The following is a 22,119-nucleotide window of genomic DNA, read 5'->3' on the forward strand; positions in this document are numbered from 1 at the left end:
CAGCAAAACAACACTGACAAATATCATAATTTAGGATATCATGTCGTTTATTCAAGTTTTGTACAATATACCGTTATTATAAGACCACATTTTCAGGAAACATACTGTGACCCAGAGTTCACAATGACAATATTATTGGCTCTATACAGGTAAATTCATCTGAAAAAGAACATTATACTTCAATGAAATAACTGTCTCAGTAATGCAGTGTCACCAACTAGTCTTATAAATACTACATGTTCTAAAGTAGCAATATAAACAATAAATATGTACTTTTTGTACTAGACAGAAAAAGTATGACAGGCTCATTTAGGAGAAATTGAGAAGTATGAATTGTGCAATACAAAAATAATTTGCAAAAACTTGAAAAAACTCGAACGTTACTACTATAAGTTCATATATGCAAAACAAAACAAGTTTTTCAGAAATTAAAGTCAGTTAGTCCACCCATATCTACATAAATATAGACTATTGCATTGCCTGACTAGAATAGAATAGATGTTGTTCCATGTTATTGTGATAAATATAGTAGTTTGGACAATTAAATGTTATGTTTTGATATCGCTTCTCCCATTTTTAAATGCTGTGTGCCCAATTAATTTCCCTTTCATGTCGAGAGACACTGTTTCCACACATTAAGCTCAGAGCTCCGATTAGAAACAGAAAAATAAATCATGTCCACATTTTAATGAGGTAGAGAAATCTGCAGATCTCGGCAAGCACAGAACTTTAGTTACGCAGATAATCAGGTTACACACATACATACTCTATGACAATATGGCACAGTACTGACAGGCTGTTAGTTTTGTTTAGCTACCGATCTAAATGAGGATTTATTTACAAAAAAAACAATTACAAAGTTTAACTGCTCATCAATAAGACAACTATTTAGCGTGTTTGTTTTTTTGCTCTTCTTTGTTGTTATCTATTCGCTTAGCGTTAACTCTGGAAACAACTGTAATGAATCTCATAAGGACAAATTATTTTAAAAATATATATATAAATAAATACTTTAAATATATATTTATATATATAAATATATATATAATAAATAGTTATATAAATAATGATATATATAAATAAATAAAAAAGTTTTATTTATATATGTATATATATATAAATAAATAAAAAACAAATTATTATTTAATTTTTTTTAAATACTTTGTCCTTATGAGCTTCATTACAGTTGTAATTTATATATATTAGACTTTAGACCTGATGACAGCTCAGAAATGTGTTTTGAACGTCATTACTTGACCAAGGCTCTCTTTACCACCCTATTACTGTTTCTATTATATCTTCTGTCTATTCTTAAGACACATTTTCAAACAGTCATGACTTTAATGAACATCATTGAAAATTTACAAAAGAAGATGCGACTCCAAGAAAACTTGAAAAGTTAACTCTACTCACAACACTTACAGAGGCAGATCATATTCAGGGAAAAGAAGTTCCACTGCATTTTCGAAGAAATAACAAAGTCTTAAGTAAATCACTGGTTTAGAAATTTGATTTAATTTAAAAATAATTTAGGTCAGAAACATATATATATACAGTGCATTTATATTAAGACTGTTTTTCGATGAAAAAAGGCACAACATATTTCTCTGGGACAGCAGAAAGCAGAGAGAAGAAAGAAAGCAGGGAAGTGCAACAAGCCTTGTAAGTAGAAGAGACCATTTAATAAACATCTTTGAGGAGGCGAGATGGCCCTTACAGATGTTTACCACCTGTCTATTTGAAACTACACAAACTAACATTTTGCTTGTGATAGTTTCCTGTTAGCCATCCAGAAATGACAGCCAGGGAAAAAGAAACCTGAATGCATTGTCAGCCAGCTTCACATAAGAGCATGAGCGTTGGTTCTGCTATTTCTGCGCTCTTACTGGCTTTACATCGCATGGCAGTAAATTATTTACTCAAGTAAGAAAAAGAAAAAGAAAAAAAAATCCCCCACTGCCATGTCTCTTAGAATAATACTTGTGGGTATTTACCCTGTCAAAATGTGTAGATATAACAGGCACTTCACTCTTCCATAAAGCTTGCGTTTGTGAAGTAACATCTGGCACCAAGCGTCCTCCTCTGGGTGTGTAGGCTCCCCGATGGCATATAAAAATACAGTTATTCCATCCAAAACAAAAATCCCTGTGGAATACTCCATCAAAAATGACAGGGCTCACAATCAGAAAATGACTCAAGTCATGCTGACAGACCTGACGAGACAGAGTGGAAATGCCTCAAAACTAGCACTTATTTAATCTCCAGTGTTAAGGGATATATTAACTATATCTTTTGTGTAGCTTCTCCTGCCATAATATTGCCTAAATCCACAAAAGAGTTCATTGTGTTTGTCTTCTCTCACAGCAACAAAGTCAGACTCTAAAAGTGCACTGTAATCACCTGCCGGTACAACAACAAGATGGCAGCTCGTACCTTCACCACTGCTTCTGCAATGTCTCTGTTCTCGGATGCTGTTAAGCGATCACTGAGAAAACAAACATGGCCTGACCAGGCTGTCCGTGACTGAGTGGGTGGTCCATGCTGGGGTCCCATCTCCGTCCTATAGCACCGACAGCTCCTCTTCCTCACACAGAAGAGGTTCCACCTCTGGGACGCCGAGTAGTGCACTGCTTTCAGCAGAGATGTTCTTTCTGTAGATGACGAACTGGGCAGTCACCTGACAAGGTCAAGGGGCATATAAATCCAGAGTTCAGATGACATTTAACACCAGTAACAGATTTAAATAGCACGTTGACTGTTCAAAATGTGCTGCCCTTACGAGCAATACCTGAATACTGTGAAACAGAAGTACAAGTTTAGGATGTGATCAATTATTCAACACGGCTACAATGTCGAACAAATTACTGCAACATTTGGTTTCCTAAAGGAGTCATGTTTCGTATGCAGGTGCTGCCTTTAGCATTCTACAGTTGACTCGGCACAACGCCAAGCCGTGTGGTTTAAAGGATACAAAAAAGTCAAGTATGAGGACCCCCAGGCTGCCGATGAGCCAGGCCAGATGTTTGATGATGAAGGTCTGTTTGGAGCCCCTCAGTGCAGGGAGGACCACTATGACGCTTAACCCATACGTTCCGTTCCCCATCATGGCCAGGGCGAACAGCAGGTAGGAGGTGCCCTCTGTAGACTGTCGCTGGAACTAGAGGGGATGGAGTTTACAACATTGAATGTAGAGGCAAAACAACAAAAAAACACCACAGGACCTGCACGGGGCTTGTAGGTATTAATTATTAGCACTACTTGTTTACTTTATCATTGTGGCATTACTGGAGCTCCACCTTCAGATATACACACATGAAAACCCAGTCAGTTAGAAGGGAAAAGGCTGGGTACTATTGCTCTGTTTCACTTACATTAATCTCCTTTCAGTGTACTCGACTCGAAGCAGACACAGACACCCGCAACAGAATTAACAGATACGGCTGGTTTTATTTTATAATTTCATTGCAATTAACAAATTCCCCAAAGAGAAGATAACCAACAATCACTTAATTCTACTAAAAAAACAGTGAATCATTCAGCACAAACAGCAGGAAGTGGGTGTGCTGTGTGAGTGTACTTGAAACACAGAGGCTGGCTGTGTTCATCACTTCTCTCCATTAAGAAAGCATCCATTCAATAGCATGAAACCTAAGACACATTTTAACCTTGACTGGATAATGGAGTTTTATACTGGGCTGTGGCAATCTGTCCCCAAAGGTGTACTTGGCAACAAAGCGTGAATTGAGGCTTATTCCCTCGGCTGAACCTACGCAATACGAGGCAAACAACAAGTGTTTGTCATAGGAAAGGAAATCTTGGAAGAGCTGTTGTTTTTATTGTAAACCTGCCACTAAAAATGACATGGTGAAAATCAGTCCCTCCAGGATTTCAGATTGTTTTTGTGTTTGACACATGGCTTTCCCGGACTTCAGGCGATTACAACAGATAGCTCTCTAGCAAGCTGGGGAGTCCTGCACAGAGGCAGGACATAAAATATCACATGGAGCTCACACATGCTCAAACACGTTCTGCCCTTTCCGAGAGGACAGTACCAATGTAGTGGCATATATCAACAACTAAAGGGGGCTGCGCTCACGTCACCTGCACACGCTGGCGCACAAACTGATGATGTGGAGCAGCTCTCGCTTATTATCGCTGGAAGCCACGCACGTGGTCGGTATCCTGACCCGAGGGATGGATTTGCTGTCCTGGCTACAAGGATCGGAGACTCCACGGTGAGGCGGTGGCTAAAATTTCAAAGACACATGGTCAGGCTGAGATAGACCTCGTTGCACCAGTTGAGACAACTCAGTGCCCCGTGTCTGACCGGACCGTTCCAATGGGGTTTGAACGCTCTGGTGTACGAGTGGCCACGTGCCCTCCTGTGCATCTTTCTTGTTAGAGCTGATCACCCTAACTCTGATAGCTCCCCACTGGTGGGAAAACACTGGCAAGCCGAGATATTTCAGCTGTTACGCAGCCATCAACGGCCTCAGCCTGTCTGCAGAGATCTCTTGTCTCGGACACATGGGGAGATCTTCCAGCCTCATCCAGAGCGCACGGCTCTATGGGCCTGGTCCGTAAAAGGTTAAACCCGACTACCACCAGTCTTCCACGAATTGTCATTGCAACTATTCAGAGCACCAGGGCCTCCCCTAAATGTTGTGAATATGATGACAAATGTTGTGCGTGTGAGAACTGGTGAGTAAAAGCACAGGTGGCAGCTTTCCAGACAGGTTAAAGGTTTCACACTTGTCACTGTCAAAGTGTACTCGGCTGCTAAATCAGCGTGTCCACATCGGCTTTGGGAACCAAATGGCAGGTCTTGTTGTTAATGGAGGGTTCATGGAGGGAGCGTGATGTTTTTCACCAGTATTATGGAGCTCGAATGCCCTGTGGGATCAATCAGTGGTGCTTGATACCAGGTGCAGGCATTATGTACCCGTGTTGACAAGACAGCTAGGTTCCGGAAATCAGAGCTGCTGTATGTGTCATGGGCTCCTCCACATTTGGGGAAACCTCTTAGGAAACAGCAATTGTTCCACTTGGATCATAGGGGCTTTTGCCATAGTCTGTAACAGCAATGGGGTAGCAAGACGAGAGCGAGGGTGAGTTGCGCTAACTTACGCTGAAGAGATGACTGGCAGATGTCATGTTCATCTGCTAGTCATGATCGGGATAGTCTATAATACTTCCTGGAGACAGTGCGGACAGCAGTGTGAGGTATCTCTGACAGGTTTAAGAGAGGCAGAGTTAATTTGAAGTTTTGTTTGGAAAAACTGATTTTGTGCCACAATGCCTTCAGCAGAGCTTCTACTGAGTACTTGTAATGATGAAAAAATTGCAGGACAATTGTAAAATGGTTATCCCCAGCAAATATTAGGGACATTGGCTGAATTTTAATGCGTTACTGCAATTGCAAGATTGTGATTTCACGAAGTGGCTGGAAATGTTTGGGACTTTGTTGTTTGAACATGTGGGAATTTTCCCAAGGCTATTCTGACTTCAATGATTTACAATAATCAGTGAGTGTACGTTTAATGCCCTGAAGTTTCTCTGGCACCAGCAGCCTACTGAGACGATCCCCTCTGGTGATTAATAGCTGCATTTGAGCCAGGATGTTTTCTCAGTACAACAGCACCATTGTATTCAAAGCCTGGTTTTCATTTTAACACACAAATATATCTACATATTCACATGAACCTCCTGGAATAAGAGCCAGAGAGAGCAGCACTGCTCAGACACAGACATGTTGAGGAGAAAAAAATGAAACAAACTCCACACCTTAACTGAATCAAGCAAATAACGTGTTGCTTACATTTTTATAGAGCTGGGGAAACCGGGAGCAGAGATAGAAGATGGACGCCATGTATCCACTTATATAGCCAGTGATTTCCACTGATTTGGAGGTAGCAGGACTCTGGTGACGGAGGAGGACAGAGAGAGTGTCAATGTTGCACCTTCACATGAAACAGTGTAGTCACAATCTTGAGTCAAAAGTAAATTCACGTTTATCCTACCTGGCTGTCTAAAGTTGAACTATTGTCTATGATGAGTTTGGGTAAGGCCAGGAGAACTAACGTAGCAGCGCCACACCACATGAGACACATCCACTTCAACGCAGGACTCTCTAGAGGACAAACACACATCAACTTTAAGATATTACGGGTATCCAGTGACAAAGACTGCAAAAACAGAGCATAACTGTATATTCAGAACTGTGTGCAGTTGAAATGAAACAACTTGTCAGTGCTCTTTGGTGGACTGTTTCTAAATGATTTCAAACCTAGTTGCTGTGCTTAAAGGGCATCTCTGTCAAAGTCTTACTTCTTTTGGAGCTGTTTTTGATCTTATAGTAGAGGAACTGGGAGATGAGGATCAGGTCTGTGAAGATGTAAAACACCACTGTGACTACCTGAGAGTTGGACAGGAAGGGAGAGAGAAAGCAAACAAAAGATTATTCCATTCATACCAGTTCACAAATGTGTGGCAGCAGGTTCTATTTTTGAATGTACAATATGGATATAGGCTGTGGATTCACCTTTATGAGCTGAAAATAGCTAACATCACCAAAGGACACTAACAACAGAGTTCAGTGCAAAGCCACCGGACCTCAGCAGCTGAAAGGGAGGCAGGCTGGGTTGTGTGTGTTCACCTGAATTGGCAGCTGGTTAGTGAGGTAGCAGCCTGCAAAGCTGGTCAGGTCTCCACTGAAGAGGAAGAAGAGAAACCCAAAAGACATGGCCTCCTCCACCTTACCGTTCCGGTAGGCCTCATAGACTTGTCTTCATAGATAAGATAGAAAAATATCAACAATTAACATAAATCACATTTGCCAGATTTGAACTTTGTGTCACCTCCAAACTCGTTCTTGGACTGGCAAACATCAGAACCACAACTTACGGGAGAGTGGAGAGCAGAAAACAGAACATGGATATGAGTCCTATCACCACGCTGCAGTACTCCCAGATATTATCCACACACTCCTCCAGCAGGTAGAGGATCCACGGGGTCCCGTTAACACACAGCGGCCTGCCCGGCGCCGGAGCGGTCCAGTTGACGGCGGCCACGTCTGCACTCTTCCCGGGGAAACGCGCGGTGGCCATGGGGAGAGACTGGCTGTGTCCGCCCCTCAGCTGCTGTTATCCCTCCTCCTCCTCCTCCTCCTCCTCCTCCTCCCGATTCTCGGGCTGGAGTAGATGTGCGTTTACTTTTGGCACCAAAAGCTGACAGAAGCAGACCCGACAGCCCCACCTACCCCGTGTAACACACGTGCGGAGACCTGCTCTGTCATTTCACGAGTCTGAGGAAGGCAAATAAACAAGACTATCAACAAAAACAAATCAATTCATGTATTGCGTGATGTAATGAAAAAGGATCAAGTAAGAAATGTCAAGTCATTTCGGCAAATACGTTTTAATTTACACTTTCTTCAACGTCAACATGTTGTCCTGCGAGCCACTTCGAGCGTGGACAGCAGCTTCAGATTAGCTTTGTTTAGGCTAATTTGAATAGACTTGGAGATGCTAACAAACAAAAAAGCGGCTAAAATAAGCTTCAACAGCCTCTGACCTGACCAAATGGACTCGCAGCCGATTGCAGACTGTTTGTGGGTCTGTGTGAACTTCCAGCATCCTCGTACGCGTTTCTGCAAGCGACGTGAGCCTTTAGAGGCGATTACAGAAAGCCCCCTGTGTTATCGTCCATCACCGGTGGTCCCTTCAGCGCCCACACGGGCGGAGTAAAACACCACATCCGGTGTAAATTCAAAATAAAAATAAAAAATAAACAAAAACTCACAGACGATCGTTGGATGGCCCACGTGGAAAATACTATTTTATTAGTGAATTAAAAAGAGAAACCCATCGTGTAAACGCGACATTCATTTTGAACGTGTCCATGTTGAACATCGTAATTTTGAACACGTTTGACACAAAGACTCATTTTAAACGTGTTAACACGTTTCATTTGAGCCCATCGTAAGATAATACATGCTGAAAGAGATCTCTTTTAAATGTCTTGTTTTGTCTGACCAAAAGTCAAAAACCAAATTGAAGTAAATGTTGCATTCATTTCAACTCTCCACTTTTTGACCAGAGATTTATAAATACTGTTGATTGCATTGGGTTTAAGACATGTTGTTTAATTCGCAATGAAAGCATTAACATGCATTTTATGTAGGCTACTGGTTACTTGTTGAGAACTTTTTTATTTTGACATTTTGCCTTAGCACCCACTGGATGGTGGTGTCGGAGCACACAGCACATCTGTCCCTGCACTTTTCAACATTCAACTACGCAAATCAACTTTCCAAGAGATATAAGTCTAACACGAGGAATATTATACACAAATGTAGTTTTGTTTGTTTGTTGTTTTTAAGTGTGTTTAAGCTGTCTGTAAACGTCATATTAAACTCCCCAGCTCTGTCTGGCTCGGAACTGCCCAACCCAGACGTAAATAACGAACGCAATATCCGGTCAACTTCCGGCCTTTAAGCCAATCAACTGCGCCTATTTTCAGAAGCGTCGGTAAGTGAAAACTGATTGGCTGGTTCAATCTTCTATTCCTATTTGAATTTTGGCTGGGCGGTGGGACAGTTTATTTCGCAGCGGTGGCTGCGTGTTGTCAGGTATGAGGACTCTTTTTCAGAGAACAAATTAATACGACACGGTAAAAGTGGCAAGAGTCGTCGTCTTTTAAGGTGAGTCAGCATTTTATCACCGTTGGCAATTCAGAATCGGTGTTACTTAACGATCGCTTAAAAAAAAAAAAACAGGCAGCTTTATTTAATGTAGCAGTAAGTTAACTATCGATTAATCAATATGGGTTCATATGAATGACAACCTACCTTTGCTAAAAACAAAGTTAGTGAGCTGTAGACAAACTATAGTCACGTTTAAATACTCAAATGGCTAATTGTGGATAAAAATTCGTTCCTTACCCAAGTTTTTCTCTGCTAATTCCTAAGATGGATGCACTTATTTAGCTGCACTTTGTTTTTCGCTTCCAGGTTTAAATCCCTTTTTTAGATAAAGGGTCAGCCAAGATGGCGATCAACTTGGGTGTCAAGGCTCTTCTGTGCTGGGTAAGTTAATAGTATAGTATAGTCCAAATATTCCACTGAAGCTTATTATATTTGCAGTTGAATTGACCTATGTGTTTCAAACTATCTTGTTGCAGGTCAACAGTTTGAAACTGTCCGACAGAAAATTGAGTATTGAAGAGTTACAAGATGGAGCAGTCTTGCTGAAGCTTGTTTATATGCTGTAAGTAGGAGCGAGGTGTTTAACTGCTCGGCCTTTGTAAACAAGGGAAGGTCACTGACTTGTGAACTAGTTTTTAGACACGCGTTCATAGAAATAAAGAGATCCCGAATCTCGTTGTAAACCTCAATTTTGGTCTTCTTTCATCCTTTTGTCATCTCAGGAAAAGAGACTCCAACACATGTTTGAGTAACTCCATTGATGGTCGGTTCAGACTCATTGCAGACTTTGTGGAAAGTGAGTTTTTGCAGTCCTTTTAAAAAAAAAAAAAATATCTTGTGATACTGCTCTTTTAAAGTGTGATTTTTTTTTTTTTTTAATGCAAAATGTATGAAGTGTCCAGCATCATCTCAGGATGGTGAATCACAGCTCTTAGCACAGTGCTGGATCTTTCTGTCTCCCTGATACTTGTTCCCAGACATATCATACTCTTAGTGCATACTAGCATATAGATTAAAGTGACTGATTGATTTTCTTATCTGACTGTGGTGAGACAGCAATATGAAGGCTATATTTCTGAAAATGTCTGCATGATACCTCAGAGTAGGTGGTTTCCTAGATTAAAGTTGTTGTTTTATGTGATATAAATCACAGATCTTTTGCACCCTTGCCACACCCTGCATTACTAATGGGTGTGGTCTAAAGTGTGTCCTATTACACCTGTAAAATGTAACATACTAATGTCAGTCCCACTTTTTCCTTTTCTTTAAGTTACTTGTGAAGTTAGGCAGAAAGATATAGCAGTCTTTAGAGAATTAACTTGTGTTTCTTTTGTTTGTTAGGGGATTGCAGATTCAGTGCAACCAAAGACACATCTGTATCTTGGGACAACATAAGAGATGGCATCGACCTTGCAGTAGAAATTGCAAAGGTAAAAGACGGAGGGGAAAAGAATAATGGACAAACATAAATAAAGACCCCTTCTGACCACTTTTTTTTTTTTTTTTATCTCACCAGGTGCTGTTGTTGCTTGTTTACCATGACATGATGAATGACCGCTGCACACTAAACATGTTGGAGTCCGATGTGGAGGTGAGCAAAAAGCTGTTTTTCTAGTACTGTGTGCATCACTTGAGATCTCATGTAATTCATCGTGGGTTATGTGTTGTGTTACCCTTTAATTCTAAGCCAGTGTATATTTTCCCCACACTGTTAGCGAGAACTGGCAAACCTAACTTGCTCCTTTGTGATGGAGAGTGAGGGCTGTGTTTTTCTGAGCAGTGGACTTGACGCTTACTTGGCAAGGAGATGTAAGTCACAAATTTATTAAATTTTTGGTGTCTTCAGTATATGCCATGTTAAGAGGCTACGTAACATTAGTTTTCTAGTTTTGATTTAACATGCAAGTTGCACACTGTGTTTCAGATTTGCCTGTCCCTTGTGAAGTATTTGAGCGATCAGCAACAACCTCCACTTCCACCTCAAATGTGTCAACCTTGTCCTCACTGTCAGATGATGAGTCCCCCATCTTCCACCGCACACAGAAAGTCACATTTGTCGACATGCAAACTGTGGCTTCTTCCTCGACCAGGTATCAATGTGGAATTAAAAGCAATCTAACATGTGCTTAATATATTTGTTTTATGTCAAAGACAAATTTGTAATGTCAATCAAAAAAATGTAAGATCCTTGAGATAATGTTTCATGAACATGCATTAACTAACTTTAAGTGTCAGTGGGAGTTTTATTTTCTTTTGACATAATGAAATAATGATTATTATGTGTGAGACATGTTTCTGCTTCAATTGCTTGATGTCTTTTAATCAAACATCTTCTGCCCAAAGCAATTAGGGAAAGCAGCTTTATTAGTGGTGTTTGTTATCAAAACTTATAGTTAGGTTTTATATGAACACGAATTCAATACAATACATACTCTGCATACATGTACATGTAAATGGAATTTTACATTTCACGCCAAACTTAAGTCTCTCCGTATCCATATGTGGAAGTCAACCGGATGCTATGTTTTTAATTCTTTACCTTACCTGATCTATTTTTATTCCCGCAGCAACTCTCCTCTGCAGGATATCATGAACACACCTAAATTTCAGCTGAGGAAAGTGCAGCGACAGATGATAAAGGAGCGAGACTATAGAGACAGTTTGGAGAGGGAGTTGGCCAACAAGTTTGCACTCATTTCACAGAAAGGTACCACATTTTGTGTTGGGATAAAAGCATTTAGTTAGCCTGATGGAAAAAAACGGGTAAAAAGTTTTGTGTTTTTTGCCGTTTCTTTTACAACAATTCTTATTTAACAAACTTGTAGTGTTCTGTTAAAGTTTTGCTGAAGGCATAAACTGTGAGAAACCGAATGTGTTCTGTGTATTAATATTTTTATATCTGCTTGTTTCATCTTTTCTTCAAATTATACTCAAATTAAATGTTTTTTTTTCCCAGAGTCCAATATAAACCAGTTGCAGTACCGACTGGATAAGATGAAAGTAGACCACGGTGATCAGGAGCAGGTTATCCGAGAACAGATCAAGGAGCTTGAGACCAAGAACAACTCGTAAGTACCCAAGAACAGAGCCAACCAATTCTTTTAAAATGTTTTTCAATAATAATTAAGCCCCCTTCATTAATGCATGCCTGAGCTAAAACACCTTGTACATCTCTAATGCGAGTACTTTTTTAGTTTCTTGACAGCAGCCATCTCAGACAATACTTTTCCATTTAATATTAGACAGAACAGACTGAGCTAGTAGCTTATAATGTTATTTTATTTTCAAACTTTAGTAAAATTCTGCAAAGTTATGTAATAATATAATAATAATAACATTCTTTATGCATTTTTTTTACACAATAATATCATAATCTTGCTATTATTTTGTATTCAAGACGAATAAAGGAAATATTTATTTTATACCAGGAAGATTTTGGTGTGAAAGTGTTACAAAGAAACTGCTTTGCTAACCATTTTTTGTTTTAGGTTAAGAATGCGTCTTGATGAGCTGTTGAAGCAAAATAAAGATCTAAAGAGTACCTCTTCACTTATGGAGCGTAAAGTGGATGAGCTTACAGATGAAAATGGTCTACTCTCCTCGCAGGTAAAACACATGTGAAAACTTTTCTCTGTTAAATTCAATCTTGTTATGAATTCATCTTTGTTTTCTGCTTGGTCACGCTAGGAAAATGCTTGACCAAGTTATATGGAGAGTGTTGAATGCTGTATAGACTGTAAAGCCCCTTGAGGCAAATTTGTTATACTGGGCTATAAATAAAAGGAATTTGCAATAAATTACAGTTATCTGCATTTCTTACATCCAGAGAGTTTTGCATTCCTAGCAACCGTTTCACATTACAAGCAGTCTAATACATCATTGTTGAGGTTTTAACTTTCACTCTATACAGATCGTTAAAGCTTTCTTTTCATATTTTCTCAGATGAGAGCAATAAGTTCACAGAGGGCCAACTTTGAGGCAGAAGTTTACAGACTGAAAGAAACTCGAGGATCTGTTGAGGAGGAGTGGGAAAGCAAAATAAGCCACCTACAGTCTGAGCTCATCCAAGCAGCAGCTGAAAAGGTAGAAGATAGAATTAACAACTATTCTAACTGTTTCAGATTATTTTTTTTCCAAAGCAATCCGATGCTTTAAAGCAATATTATGTTATATTATAATAACTCTTGACCTTCTGTTAATCTGGTTACATTACGGGTTCTGCAAAAAGAGGTTTCATGTACAATTCCTCTTCTTGTTTCTCAGGACAACCTGACCGAACAAATTCCAATTCTCCAAGGGAAGATTTCTTTGTTAGAGGAAGAAATTAGGAAGGCTACTGAGGAAGAAGCAGGAGAAAATATGGGACCTGTAATAGAGGTAAGGTGCATAATTCTTTGCAACTGAATTGTCGAAGTTAATTCGGTAAATGTTGGCCTGATAATAAAATGTGTTCAATTAGCTTATTATAAAATCTATTTTGAATGAGCTGACTACTTTTTGTCTTCTTTTCTTAAATTGCCAGAGAGACCTTTTGGAGACTGAAAGAGAGCAAGCAGAACTACTACGTCAAGAGATGCAAGATTTAAAGTACCAGTTTGAGCATCTTAGTTCCTCCCTGAAGACTGCTGAGGAAAATTTACAATCTAAAGAAAATGTGTTTGCGGATCAGCAACTACAGAGTACTCGGAATATGGAGGCACTCCAGATGCAGATGGTAGCATCTCAAGATGAAGTCAAGAGGCTAAATGCAGAGATTCATGCAAAGGAAGAGCAGTTGGTTCAGTTAAAGACTGAGACCTCTGCACACTCTGATTTGCTGCAGATGGAGCATAACCATCTGAACAAACAAATTAAAACCATGAGTGAGTCTCTTGAGATTGCCATGGAACAGGTTAAAGCCAAACAAGATCTGATGGCCAAGCAGGAGCAAGAAAGCACTTTGCAGATTGAGGAACTCAGAAAGCAAAGTGTAGTTCTTGAGGAGGAGGTGGAATGTCTTACAGAGAAGATCCAAGCTAAAGAGGATGAGGTTGATGCATTGAAATCAGAGAGCTGCATGGAGTCAGAGGTCCTCAAGAATGAGATCCAAACTCTCAGGGATGGATTGCAGAGTTTGAGTGACTCACTCAAGACTGCAACAGAGCAGGTTCAGGCTAAAGAAAAGCTGCTGGCTCAGAAGAAAGTTGAGTTCTCTAAGGAAAAAGATACCTTTGAAAACATGATGACTACCTCTGAGGAGGAGATTGTAAGTCTTAAGGAACAGATCCAGGCAAAAGAGGAACAGATGAACGTTCTACAAAATCAAAGTTCAGAGCAAGCAGAACTATTACGTCGAGAGAGCGACGATTTAAAGAACCAAGTTGAGCATCTTAGTTCCTCCCTGAAGACTGCTGAGGAGAATTTGCAATTCAAGGAAAATGTGTTTGCTGAACAGCAACTACAGAGTACTCAACATGTGGAGGTGCTACAGATGCAGATGGAAACATCTAAGGATGAAGTCAAGAGGCTAGATGCAGACATTCATGCAAAGGAGGAGCAGTTGGTGCAGTTAAGGAATGAGACCTCTGCACACTCTGAATTGCTTCAGAAGGAGCTTGACGGTCTGAACAAACAAATTAAAACCATGAGTGAGTCTCTTGAGATTTCCAAGGACCAGGTTAAAGCCAAAGAAGATCTGATGGCCAAGCAGGAGCACGAAAGCACTTTGCAGATTGAAGAACTCCGAAAGCACACTGCAGTTGTTGAGGAGGAGGTTGAACAGCTGAGGCAAGAAATTCATACTAAAGAGGATGAGGTTGATAAATTAAAATCAGAGAGCTGCATGGTGTCAGAGGTCCTCAAGAATGAGATCCAAACTCTCAAGGATGGATTGCAGAGTTTGAATGAATCCTTTAAGACTGCAACAGAGCAGGTTCGGGCTAAAGAAAAGCTGCTGGCTCAGAAAGAAGTGGAGTTCTCTAAGGAAAAAGATACCTTTGAAAACATGATGAAAACCTCTGAAGACAAGATTATAAGTCTTAAGGAACAGATCAAGGCAAACGAGGAGCAGATGAACTTGTTAGAAAATCAAAATTCAGAGCAAGCAGAACTATTATGTCAAGAGAACCACGATTTAAAGAACCAGGTTGAGCATCTTAGTTCCACCCTGAAGACTGCTGAGGAGAATTTGCAATTCAAGGAAAATGTGTTTGCTGGACAGCAACTACAGAGTACTCAACATGTGGAGGTGCTACAGATGCAGATGGAAACATCTAAGGATCAAGTCAAGAAGCTAAATGCAGACATTCATGTAAAGGAGGAGCAGTTGGTTCAGTTAAGGAATGAGACCTCTGCACACTCTGAATTGCTGCAGAAGGAGCTTGACGGTCTGAACAAACAAATTAAAACCATGAGTGAGTCTCTTGAGATTTCCAAGGACCAGGTTAAAGCCAAAGAAGATCTGATGGCCAAGCAGGAGCACGAAAGCACTTTGCATATTGAGGAACTCAGAAAGCGAAGTGTAGTTCTTGAGGAGGAGGTGGAACGTCTTACAGAGAAGATCCAAGCTAAAGAGGATGAGTTTGATGCATTGAAATCAGAGAGCTGCATGGAGTCAGAGGTCCTCAAGAATGAGATTCAAACTCTCAGGGATGGATTGCAGAGTTTGAATGAATCCTTTAAGACTGCAACAGAGCAGGTTCAAGCTAAAGAGAACCTGCTGGCTCAGAAAGAAGTTGAGTTCTCTAAGGAAAAAGATACCTTTGAAAACATGATGAAAATCTCTGAGGAGGAGATTATAAGTCTTAAGGAACAGATCCAGGCAAAACAGGAACAGATGAACTTGTTAGAAAATCAAAGTTCAGAGCAAGCAGAACTATTATGTCAAGAGAACCACGATTTAAAGAATCAGGTTGAGCATCTTAGTTCCACCCTGAAGACTGCTGAGGAGAATTTGCAATCCAAGGAAAATGTGTTTGCTGAACAGCAACTACAGAGTACTCAACATGTGGAGGTGCTACAGATGCAGATGGAAACATCTAAGGATGAAGTCAAGAGGCTAAATGCAGACATTCATGTAAAGGAGGAGCAGTTGGTTCAGTTAAGGAATGAGACCTCTGCACACTCTGAATTGCTGCAGAAGGAGCTTGACGGTCTGAACAAACAAATTAAAACCATGAGTGAGTCTCTTGAGATTTCCAAGGACCAGGTTAAAGCCAAAGAAGATCTGATGGCCAAGCAGGAGCACGAAAGCACTTTGCATATTGAGGAACTCAGAAAGCGAAGTGTAGTTCTTGAGGAGGAGGTGGAATGTCTTACAGAGAAGATCCAAGCTAAAGAGGATGAGGTTGATGCATTGAAATCAGAGAGCTGCATGGAGTCAGAGCTCCTCAAGAATGAGATTCAAACTCTCAGGGATGGATTGCAGAGTTTGAGTGAATCCTTTAAGACTGCAACAGAGCAGGTTCAAGCTAAAGAGAACCTGCTGGCTCAGAAAGAAGTTGAGTTCTCTAAGGAAAAAGATACCTTTGAAAACATGTTGAAAATCTCTGAGGAGGAGATTATAATTCTTAAGGAACAGATCCAGGCAAAAGAGGAACAGATGAACTTGTTAGAAAATCAAAGTTCAGAGCAAGCAGAACTATTACGTCAAGAAACCCTCAAAGAGAAAGAGGCTTTTGTTCAGGAAAAAGAACTACTCATGGCCAGGATACTCCAAGCAGACAAGGATTGTGAAGCTCTAAAGAAACAGGTTGAAGCTGTAGTCATTGAGAAGGAGAGACTCTCTCAAGCCAATCAGGCCATAGAGAGAGAGAGCTTAGCCTCCCGTAAACTGGAATCTGTGCTGCAGCAGGAGCTGGAGATGTTGAAAATGGAGAAAGAGACACTGTTGAAAGAGGTAGAAAAAGCAGAAAAAACAGAGCTGCTTAAGAAAGACCTGCAGGAACACCTTGCTGCTAAATCAGAAGCTGCAGAACACTACAAGACTCAGGTAGGTGTGACCACAAACATAATCAGGTTTGACTACTTGTGTCTTTGCACATAACAAATTAGTTTTCAGTGTAAAAGAAAAAAAAAGATGATTTAGATCTTTTCCTTTTATTACTTGTATCCAGTAACATTCATTGGTTTTCTTGCAGTTCCATATGCTTTCTCTTTTGGTTTGAAGTGAGATGAGTTGTTTGGATGGAGCTATTAATACTAAGATACCTGTTTTGTTATCACAATGCCACAGATGGAGAATGCTGTGAGTCACTACAACGGGAAGAAGCAGCTTCTCCAGAAAACTGAAGAGGAGTTGGAAGAGCTCAAATGTTCCTTTGAGCTTAAAGAGAGTGAAGTAAAAGCTATTATTCTGGAAAAGAAGCTTCTTCAAGTGGATCTGAACCAGGCCCAAACCAACGAGAAGAAACTCTTGAACAGTGTGGCGAGTTTGGAGGCACAGGTTGGTATTGTATTTAGAAGCATTAATACCACATACAGTGAGACGGAAACTAAAAGAACTAAACAATATGAAAACACTTAAATTTCTTTCTTTTTTTTTTTCTTTTTTTTTTTTTCAAATTTCCATCACTATATGTTTATCTGTAGCTGGCCTTTGCTGACCAAACCCTGCGAACACAAAATAAGATTCACGGCAACGGAGGCAGTGTGCCACAATCGCGTTTCGTTGAGGTTCCCAACACTAAAGTACACATGAAGAGGACTATGAGCTCTGACAGCCTGGACCAGAGCTCTCTGGAAGACTCTCTGAACACCACAAGGTAACATCTGGGTTAGAGTCTTCTCAGAGTGCCGTGTGACCATGTGGGAAATCAAATTTGGTTTTGTGCGGGGGATTCAATATCCTAAAAGTTGGGATAACCACGCTCATTTTCAGAAAATCTCTCCCGTGTGATGCATTGGGCCATACACATGTAAAGTGGTACAGATAGTTGAATAACAGATGTCAAAAGTAAAGAGCAGTACCTCCCTGCTCTCTCACCACAGCTGGTCACTCGCTGTGTGAATTTCAGGTTGTCCTATTTGTAAAATTATGAGGTGTAGTGGAAATGGTGTTTGTAATCTTGCCCAATATTCTTTTTTTTTTTTTTTTTTTTTAACCTTTGCAGGAAACTGTTAGCACCTGAAGAATCAAGCACACCGCTTGTTCGCAGTTCAGAACGTTTGGCAGCCAAACGTCGGGGTCTACAGGCCGAGTCACTGGAAACCTTGTACTTCACACCGATAAACACCAGGCAGATCAACAGGTATGTTATGATTGTGACAGTCATGGTGTTAGAGACAATTTTGAGGTCTTTAATCTGTTTGCCAAGTGTGATCAAATAGTGGATGTTCCCCTAAATGTATATTCAGTATACAGCATACCAGCTGTACTTGTGTCTTTAAATCGCTAACATTTACTCATCCATTTGTCCTACATTATTTACTCAAGTTTAGAAAATTCAGAAGGTTTTAATTGTATTCTTCTTTCAAAGTCACTCCAGTCATTTTTTTTTTTTTTTTTACTTTATGTTGAAGACCCTTGTCATCTAGCATACACCAGTTTGCAGAAATATATATTACCAATCACTAGTAACTAGATTAAAGTATTTGTTCTTAATTGTATCTTATAACAGTTATTTAGAACTGGTGATTATGAAAGAACCAGATATAGAACTCTTTTCAAAAATCTAGTCTTGCTAACCAGAAGCGTTTTTGTATTCACACTGTTATTGAGATTCTTCATCTTCTTTTTCATCCCCCAGGACCAATGCAGAGCACACTCTGGAACTGGATTCAGCATGGAAAAATCCAACTTCATCTGTGAAACGACGCAGGACCACGCAGGTTATAAACATCACATTGACCAAGGTGGAGGAAACTCATCAGCACACTTACTGCATTTTTTTTTTTTGCATGTACACTATTGCACATACTGTTGAACTTGGTATAGTTTAATAATCATTGTACATTTTTAAAATCACAGGGGTCTCTTTCTCACTCTTGCTCAAACATTGCCGCTATGAAATGTCCCGCTATGCCGCAGAAATCTTTGTGTATCTTTTAACAACTGTCTTCATTTTTCTGATAATGCTTTTTATCTCTAACCAGGGTATTGTTGTCTCAGTTTTTTAACTATCATTCTAAAATTGACTTTTGTTTATCTTTCTGGTCGCTGGTAGCATTGCACCAGAGTGCATCTTCTTACACTCCATAAATGTCACAATACATGCAAATGGCTGAGATCAATGTTTAATCTGCCCTTTTAAAACATCCCCTCACTCCCCCTACAGTATTATAAGTACCTGTTGAACTCTGATCCATAGAAAACCCCAGGTTGCAATGAAGGTGATGAAACCTTCTACAGCCTGGCTTCAGCTCGCTCCCAATCAGACCTCTCCAAGACCCACTCTGCCCAGCCCGTTTCTATGGAGCTGTTTGACAAACCTGCCAGAATGACCAGTGCTGCTAGCGACCAGCTCACTGGTCTTCCAGGGTACAGAAGGAGCACCATCCTTTCACAGAGTGAGTAAATACCTGTATTACCCACTTTACCCACGTCTAGCAATTCCTCATTTTTAAGAACCATAAACTATCTAATGTCCAAAGTGCTTAATCTTTCTGTAAAAAATAACTTGAATGCCTAACTAACTGATTAATAAAACAATTTGCCTGCATCCGTTTGTCTTCAGCCAGTGGTACGTTCTGTGTGGGAGCAGAGAACGAGCCTGAAGGTGCACCTGAAGACTGGCTGAGGATCGCTGAGCTCCAGGCCAGGAACAAGGCCTGCCTTCCTCATCTGAAGAGCAGCTACCCTGTGGAGTCTGATGTGAGCAGAGAGGAACACTCGGACGCACACTGAACCCAACCGACACACAGTTTCACACACAACTTAAACTTCTATCTGATTAGAAGTCGATACAGTGATGAGTACAGAAACATAAAGCAGGCTACACTGTTGTGGCATCACGCCAGCATTTTTGGATTCCAGTCTCTTTCCCAAGAAATTTGATCTCTTACTCAAATATTGACAGCAGCTTTAAAAGATGATTTGTGTATTACGTTTTGTTGCAATATTGGTCTTTTTCTCAGTAGCTTTATGAAATCCCTTTCTGTCTGTTACTCTAGACTGGCCGCGGTGGTGTATTCACTTTCACAGACGAAGAACTCCGTACAGGTGACCCATCCGACACGATCCGTCGAGCATCCATGATGCCAGGTCAGCTGCAGGACTCCCTTGTCACCCATCGCCATTCCTACATGTCGGGACAGGCAGGTGCTACAGCCAGTACTCTTTCTCACCGCCTGTCCTTGATGCCGGGCCAGCTGCCAACAAAAACTACCAGCTCCTCTCAGCTGAGAAGCCCGAAAGGCCCAAAGCGACCTTCGTCTACATTGTCTGTACATCAAACTTCACCCGAGGTTGGTTTGCTTTAAATGTTTTAGAGAATATGATACGAATTTTGGTTCAACTTTTAATGTTTCAAACTTTACTGTAAAGCGTTCTGTCACAGTAGAAACCTTTTGTGAGCCTCATTTGGAAAGATCCTGGTCGTGTGTGTTTGTTTACAAAAGCATGTTAAGGTCGAGAGGTTGACATATTTTTGAGTATTATTCTCTAAATTCCAATACAGGTCAGTGGGTCCTGTATTTCACTGATAATCTGAGACCTTACTTTTTGGTCATAGTTTTGGACACTCAGACTATTATGCTGTTATAAAAGTGATAAAAATAAAATAAAAATGTTCATGAGTTATAGATTTTCAAATGTATTTTTCATGTTTGTCTTTTTCTCAATCTGTAGAAAAAGACAAGGGCCAGCTGCTTCCCTCGTCCACTCACTCCCAAAAACAGAAACGTGAGCAGTGGATCTTCCAGCTCTCATCTGCATCCTGCCCTCAGTCCAGTGAGTCTAATATATATATACATATTAAATACACACAAAATGTACTGGTTGGTTGAAAATGGTGACAAAGTAGTTTGTTATGGAGTCAGTTGTAAATATGTTAGTAATGCTTTGCTAACAGTTTGACTTTTATTATTCTCAGGCTGAACGGAGGCAGTCCATGATGTTCACTGTTGACAACACACCTAAAAACAACAACTACCTAAAGAAAGGGATGAACAAACTACGCAGCTCCACCCGCAAATCCCCGGGCAAAAGTTTAAAGAAGTCGCCCGCTCAGTCAAGCGCACGCAAGGGCCAGGAAAACATGCTTTCAGGAACTTCCCGTGCTGGAGCGGGACGAGCTGGCAGAGTTGGCAGCTTTAAGTCACCCCAGGTGTCAACTAAAGGACTGAGGAAATCTCCTCAAGTCACCAGCAGGTCTGCAAAGTCTCCTGGACTGACAGCCAGTGCTCGCAAGGTAAACATATATATACACACACACACACACAAATCTGTTTGGGTTTTTACGGGGAAAACCTAATTATATTCTCTTGGAATCTGTATTAGCTGATTAACCAACAGCAGAGGATGGAGATGTTGTAGTAAACTTTAATGTCACATGTATACAATGTTGGCAGACACAGTACAGTAAAAGCAGCTTAATGATGAGAATATCAAACAAATTCACACCACCAAATGAAGGTCTGGCATTAAAATTTGAATAAATTACAGTAAAAGAGGAGAAACCACATTATATTTATTGGAACTGGACTGATGCTGATAAAAGCCCTTTTTAAAAAAAAATTTTATAAGCTATTTAAAAGCTGTTGAATACAGCAACACTAACTTATAGCCCTAACTGATCTAACACTTTTTTTTTTTTTTTTTTTTTTGCAGGACTAATACACAGCATAACATTGTACAAGTTGCACAAACTGCTAGAGATGTATTGTTTTTGTGTCCTTCATTAGTGTTCTAACTACTGGAGCAAACCTCCATAAAGATTAAACTTTTTTCTTTTTTTTAATATGTGTTCAGTCATGACAGTTTGCTGAATTTATACACTCTTTACAGAAGCATGTGACTCTAAACCAGGAAAACCTTGCTGGAAGTCTGAAAAGGTCCCTATTAATTAATAATCAAGTCATTTTAATTAATTGTATGAGTTTTGTTTCTCTTCACCTATAAGGCTGGTTGGTGCTTCTCAGCTAACGGTGTAACATCTCAGTGTTTTTCTTACCTGATGGGTGTCCACGTTTCTCCTGTGTGAAACACTAACAGCACTTGGAGCTTTCATTAAATGTTATGTTCATATTGTTATTGAAATGTTTTATCTGTGGATTGTTTGGGGGGGTTAATCACTTTTCTTTTCTTTTTTTTTTTTTTTTACTCAGGTAATTCGCAAGATGAAGATTTGAGGACTGGTTCCCAGATTGGAGTTATGATCATCTACTGTTAAACACAATCAAATGTTTTAGTTTTTTTCACAAACAACTTAGTTTTTATTATGGTCCCAGATGACCTGTTTTTTACAATGTTGTCTTCTACCTTAATTGTTTTGTATTAT

General features: G+C 40.1%; 2 protein-coding genes across 4 annotated transcripts; one reads left to right on the forward strand and one right to left on the reverse strand.

Moving 5' to 3' along the window:
- Positions 1-1,169: 1,169 nt before the first annotated feature.
- LOC138615002 (lysosomal amino acid transporter 1 homolog) lies at positions 1,170-7,740 on the reverse strand. Of its 3 annotated transcripts, none has more exons than XM_069688672.1 (8): positions 7,573-7,740; positions 6,904-7,303; positions 6,656-6,785; positions 6,328-6,415; positions 6,021-6,130; positions 5,819-5,920; positions 2,972-3,157; positions 1,170-2,677 (listed from the first exon to the last, which is right to left on the reverse strand). In XM_069688672.1, exons 2-8 carry the CDS (start codon positions 7,104-7,106, stop codon positions 2,561-2,563), a joined length of 936 nt encoding a protein of 311 aa, XP_069544773.1. In that variant the 5' UTR covers positions 7,107-7,303; positions 7,573-7,740; the 3' UTR covers positions 1,170-2,560. The 3 variants fall into 3 exon arrangements, with proteins under 3 accessions (XP_069544773.1, XP_069544896.1, XP_069544833.1); XM_069688795.1 differs by lacking the exon at positions 7,573-7,740 and adding an exon at positions 7,426-7,556; XM_069688732.1 differs by lacking the exon at positions 7,573-7,740 and adding an exon at positions 7,414-7,556.
- A 1,268-nt stretch (positions 7,741-9,008) lies between these two features.
- Positions 9,009-22,119, forward strand: LOC138616469 (nuclear mitotic apparatus protein 1-like). Its single transcript, XM_069690792.1, has 24 exons — positions 9,009-9,085; positions 9,181-9,266; positions 9,427-9,500; positions 10,046-10,134; positions 10,221-10,295; positions 10,420-10,513; positions 10,629-10,794; positions 11,272-11,411; positions 11,661-11,772; positions 12,193-12,310; positions 12,647-12,787; positions 12,968-13,081; positions 13,227-16,673; positions 16,917-17,126; positions 17,273-17,445; positions 17,794-17,931; positions 18,430-18,535; positions 18,991-19,189; positions 19,357-19,493; positions 19,793-20,086; positions 20,469-20,570; positions 20,713-21,030; positions 21,627-21,673; positions 21,947-22,119. Exons 1-24 carry the CDS (start codon positions 9,047-9,049, stop codon positions 21,948-21,950), a joined length of 6,423 nt encoding a protein of 2,140 aa, XP_069546893.1. The 5' UTR covers positions 9,009-9,046; the 3' UTR covers positions 21,951-22,119.

The sequence above is a fragment of the Brachyistius frenatus genome, unplaced genomic scaffold (assembly GCF_029030835.1).
Source record: "Brachyistius frenatus isolate BFR_SWC_R1_liver_20210118 unplaced genomic scaffold, ASM2903083v1 Contig_1, whole genome shotgun sequence".
NCBI lineage: Eukaryota > Metazoa > Chordata > Actinopteri > Embiotocidae > Brachyistius > Brachyistius frenatus.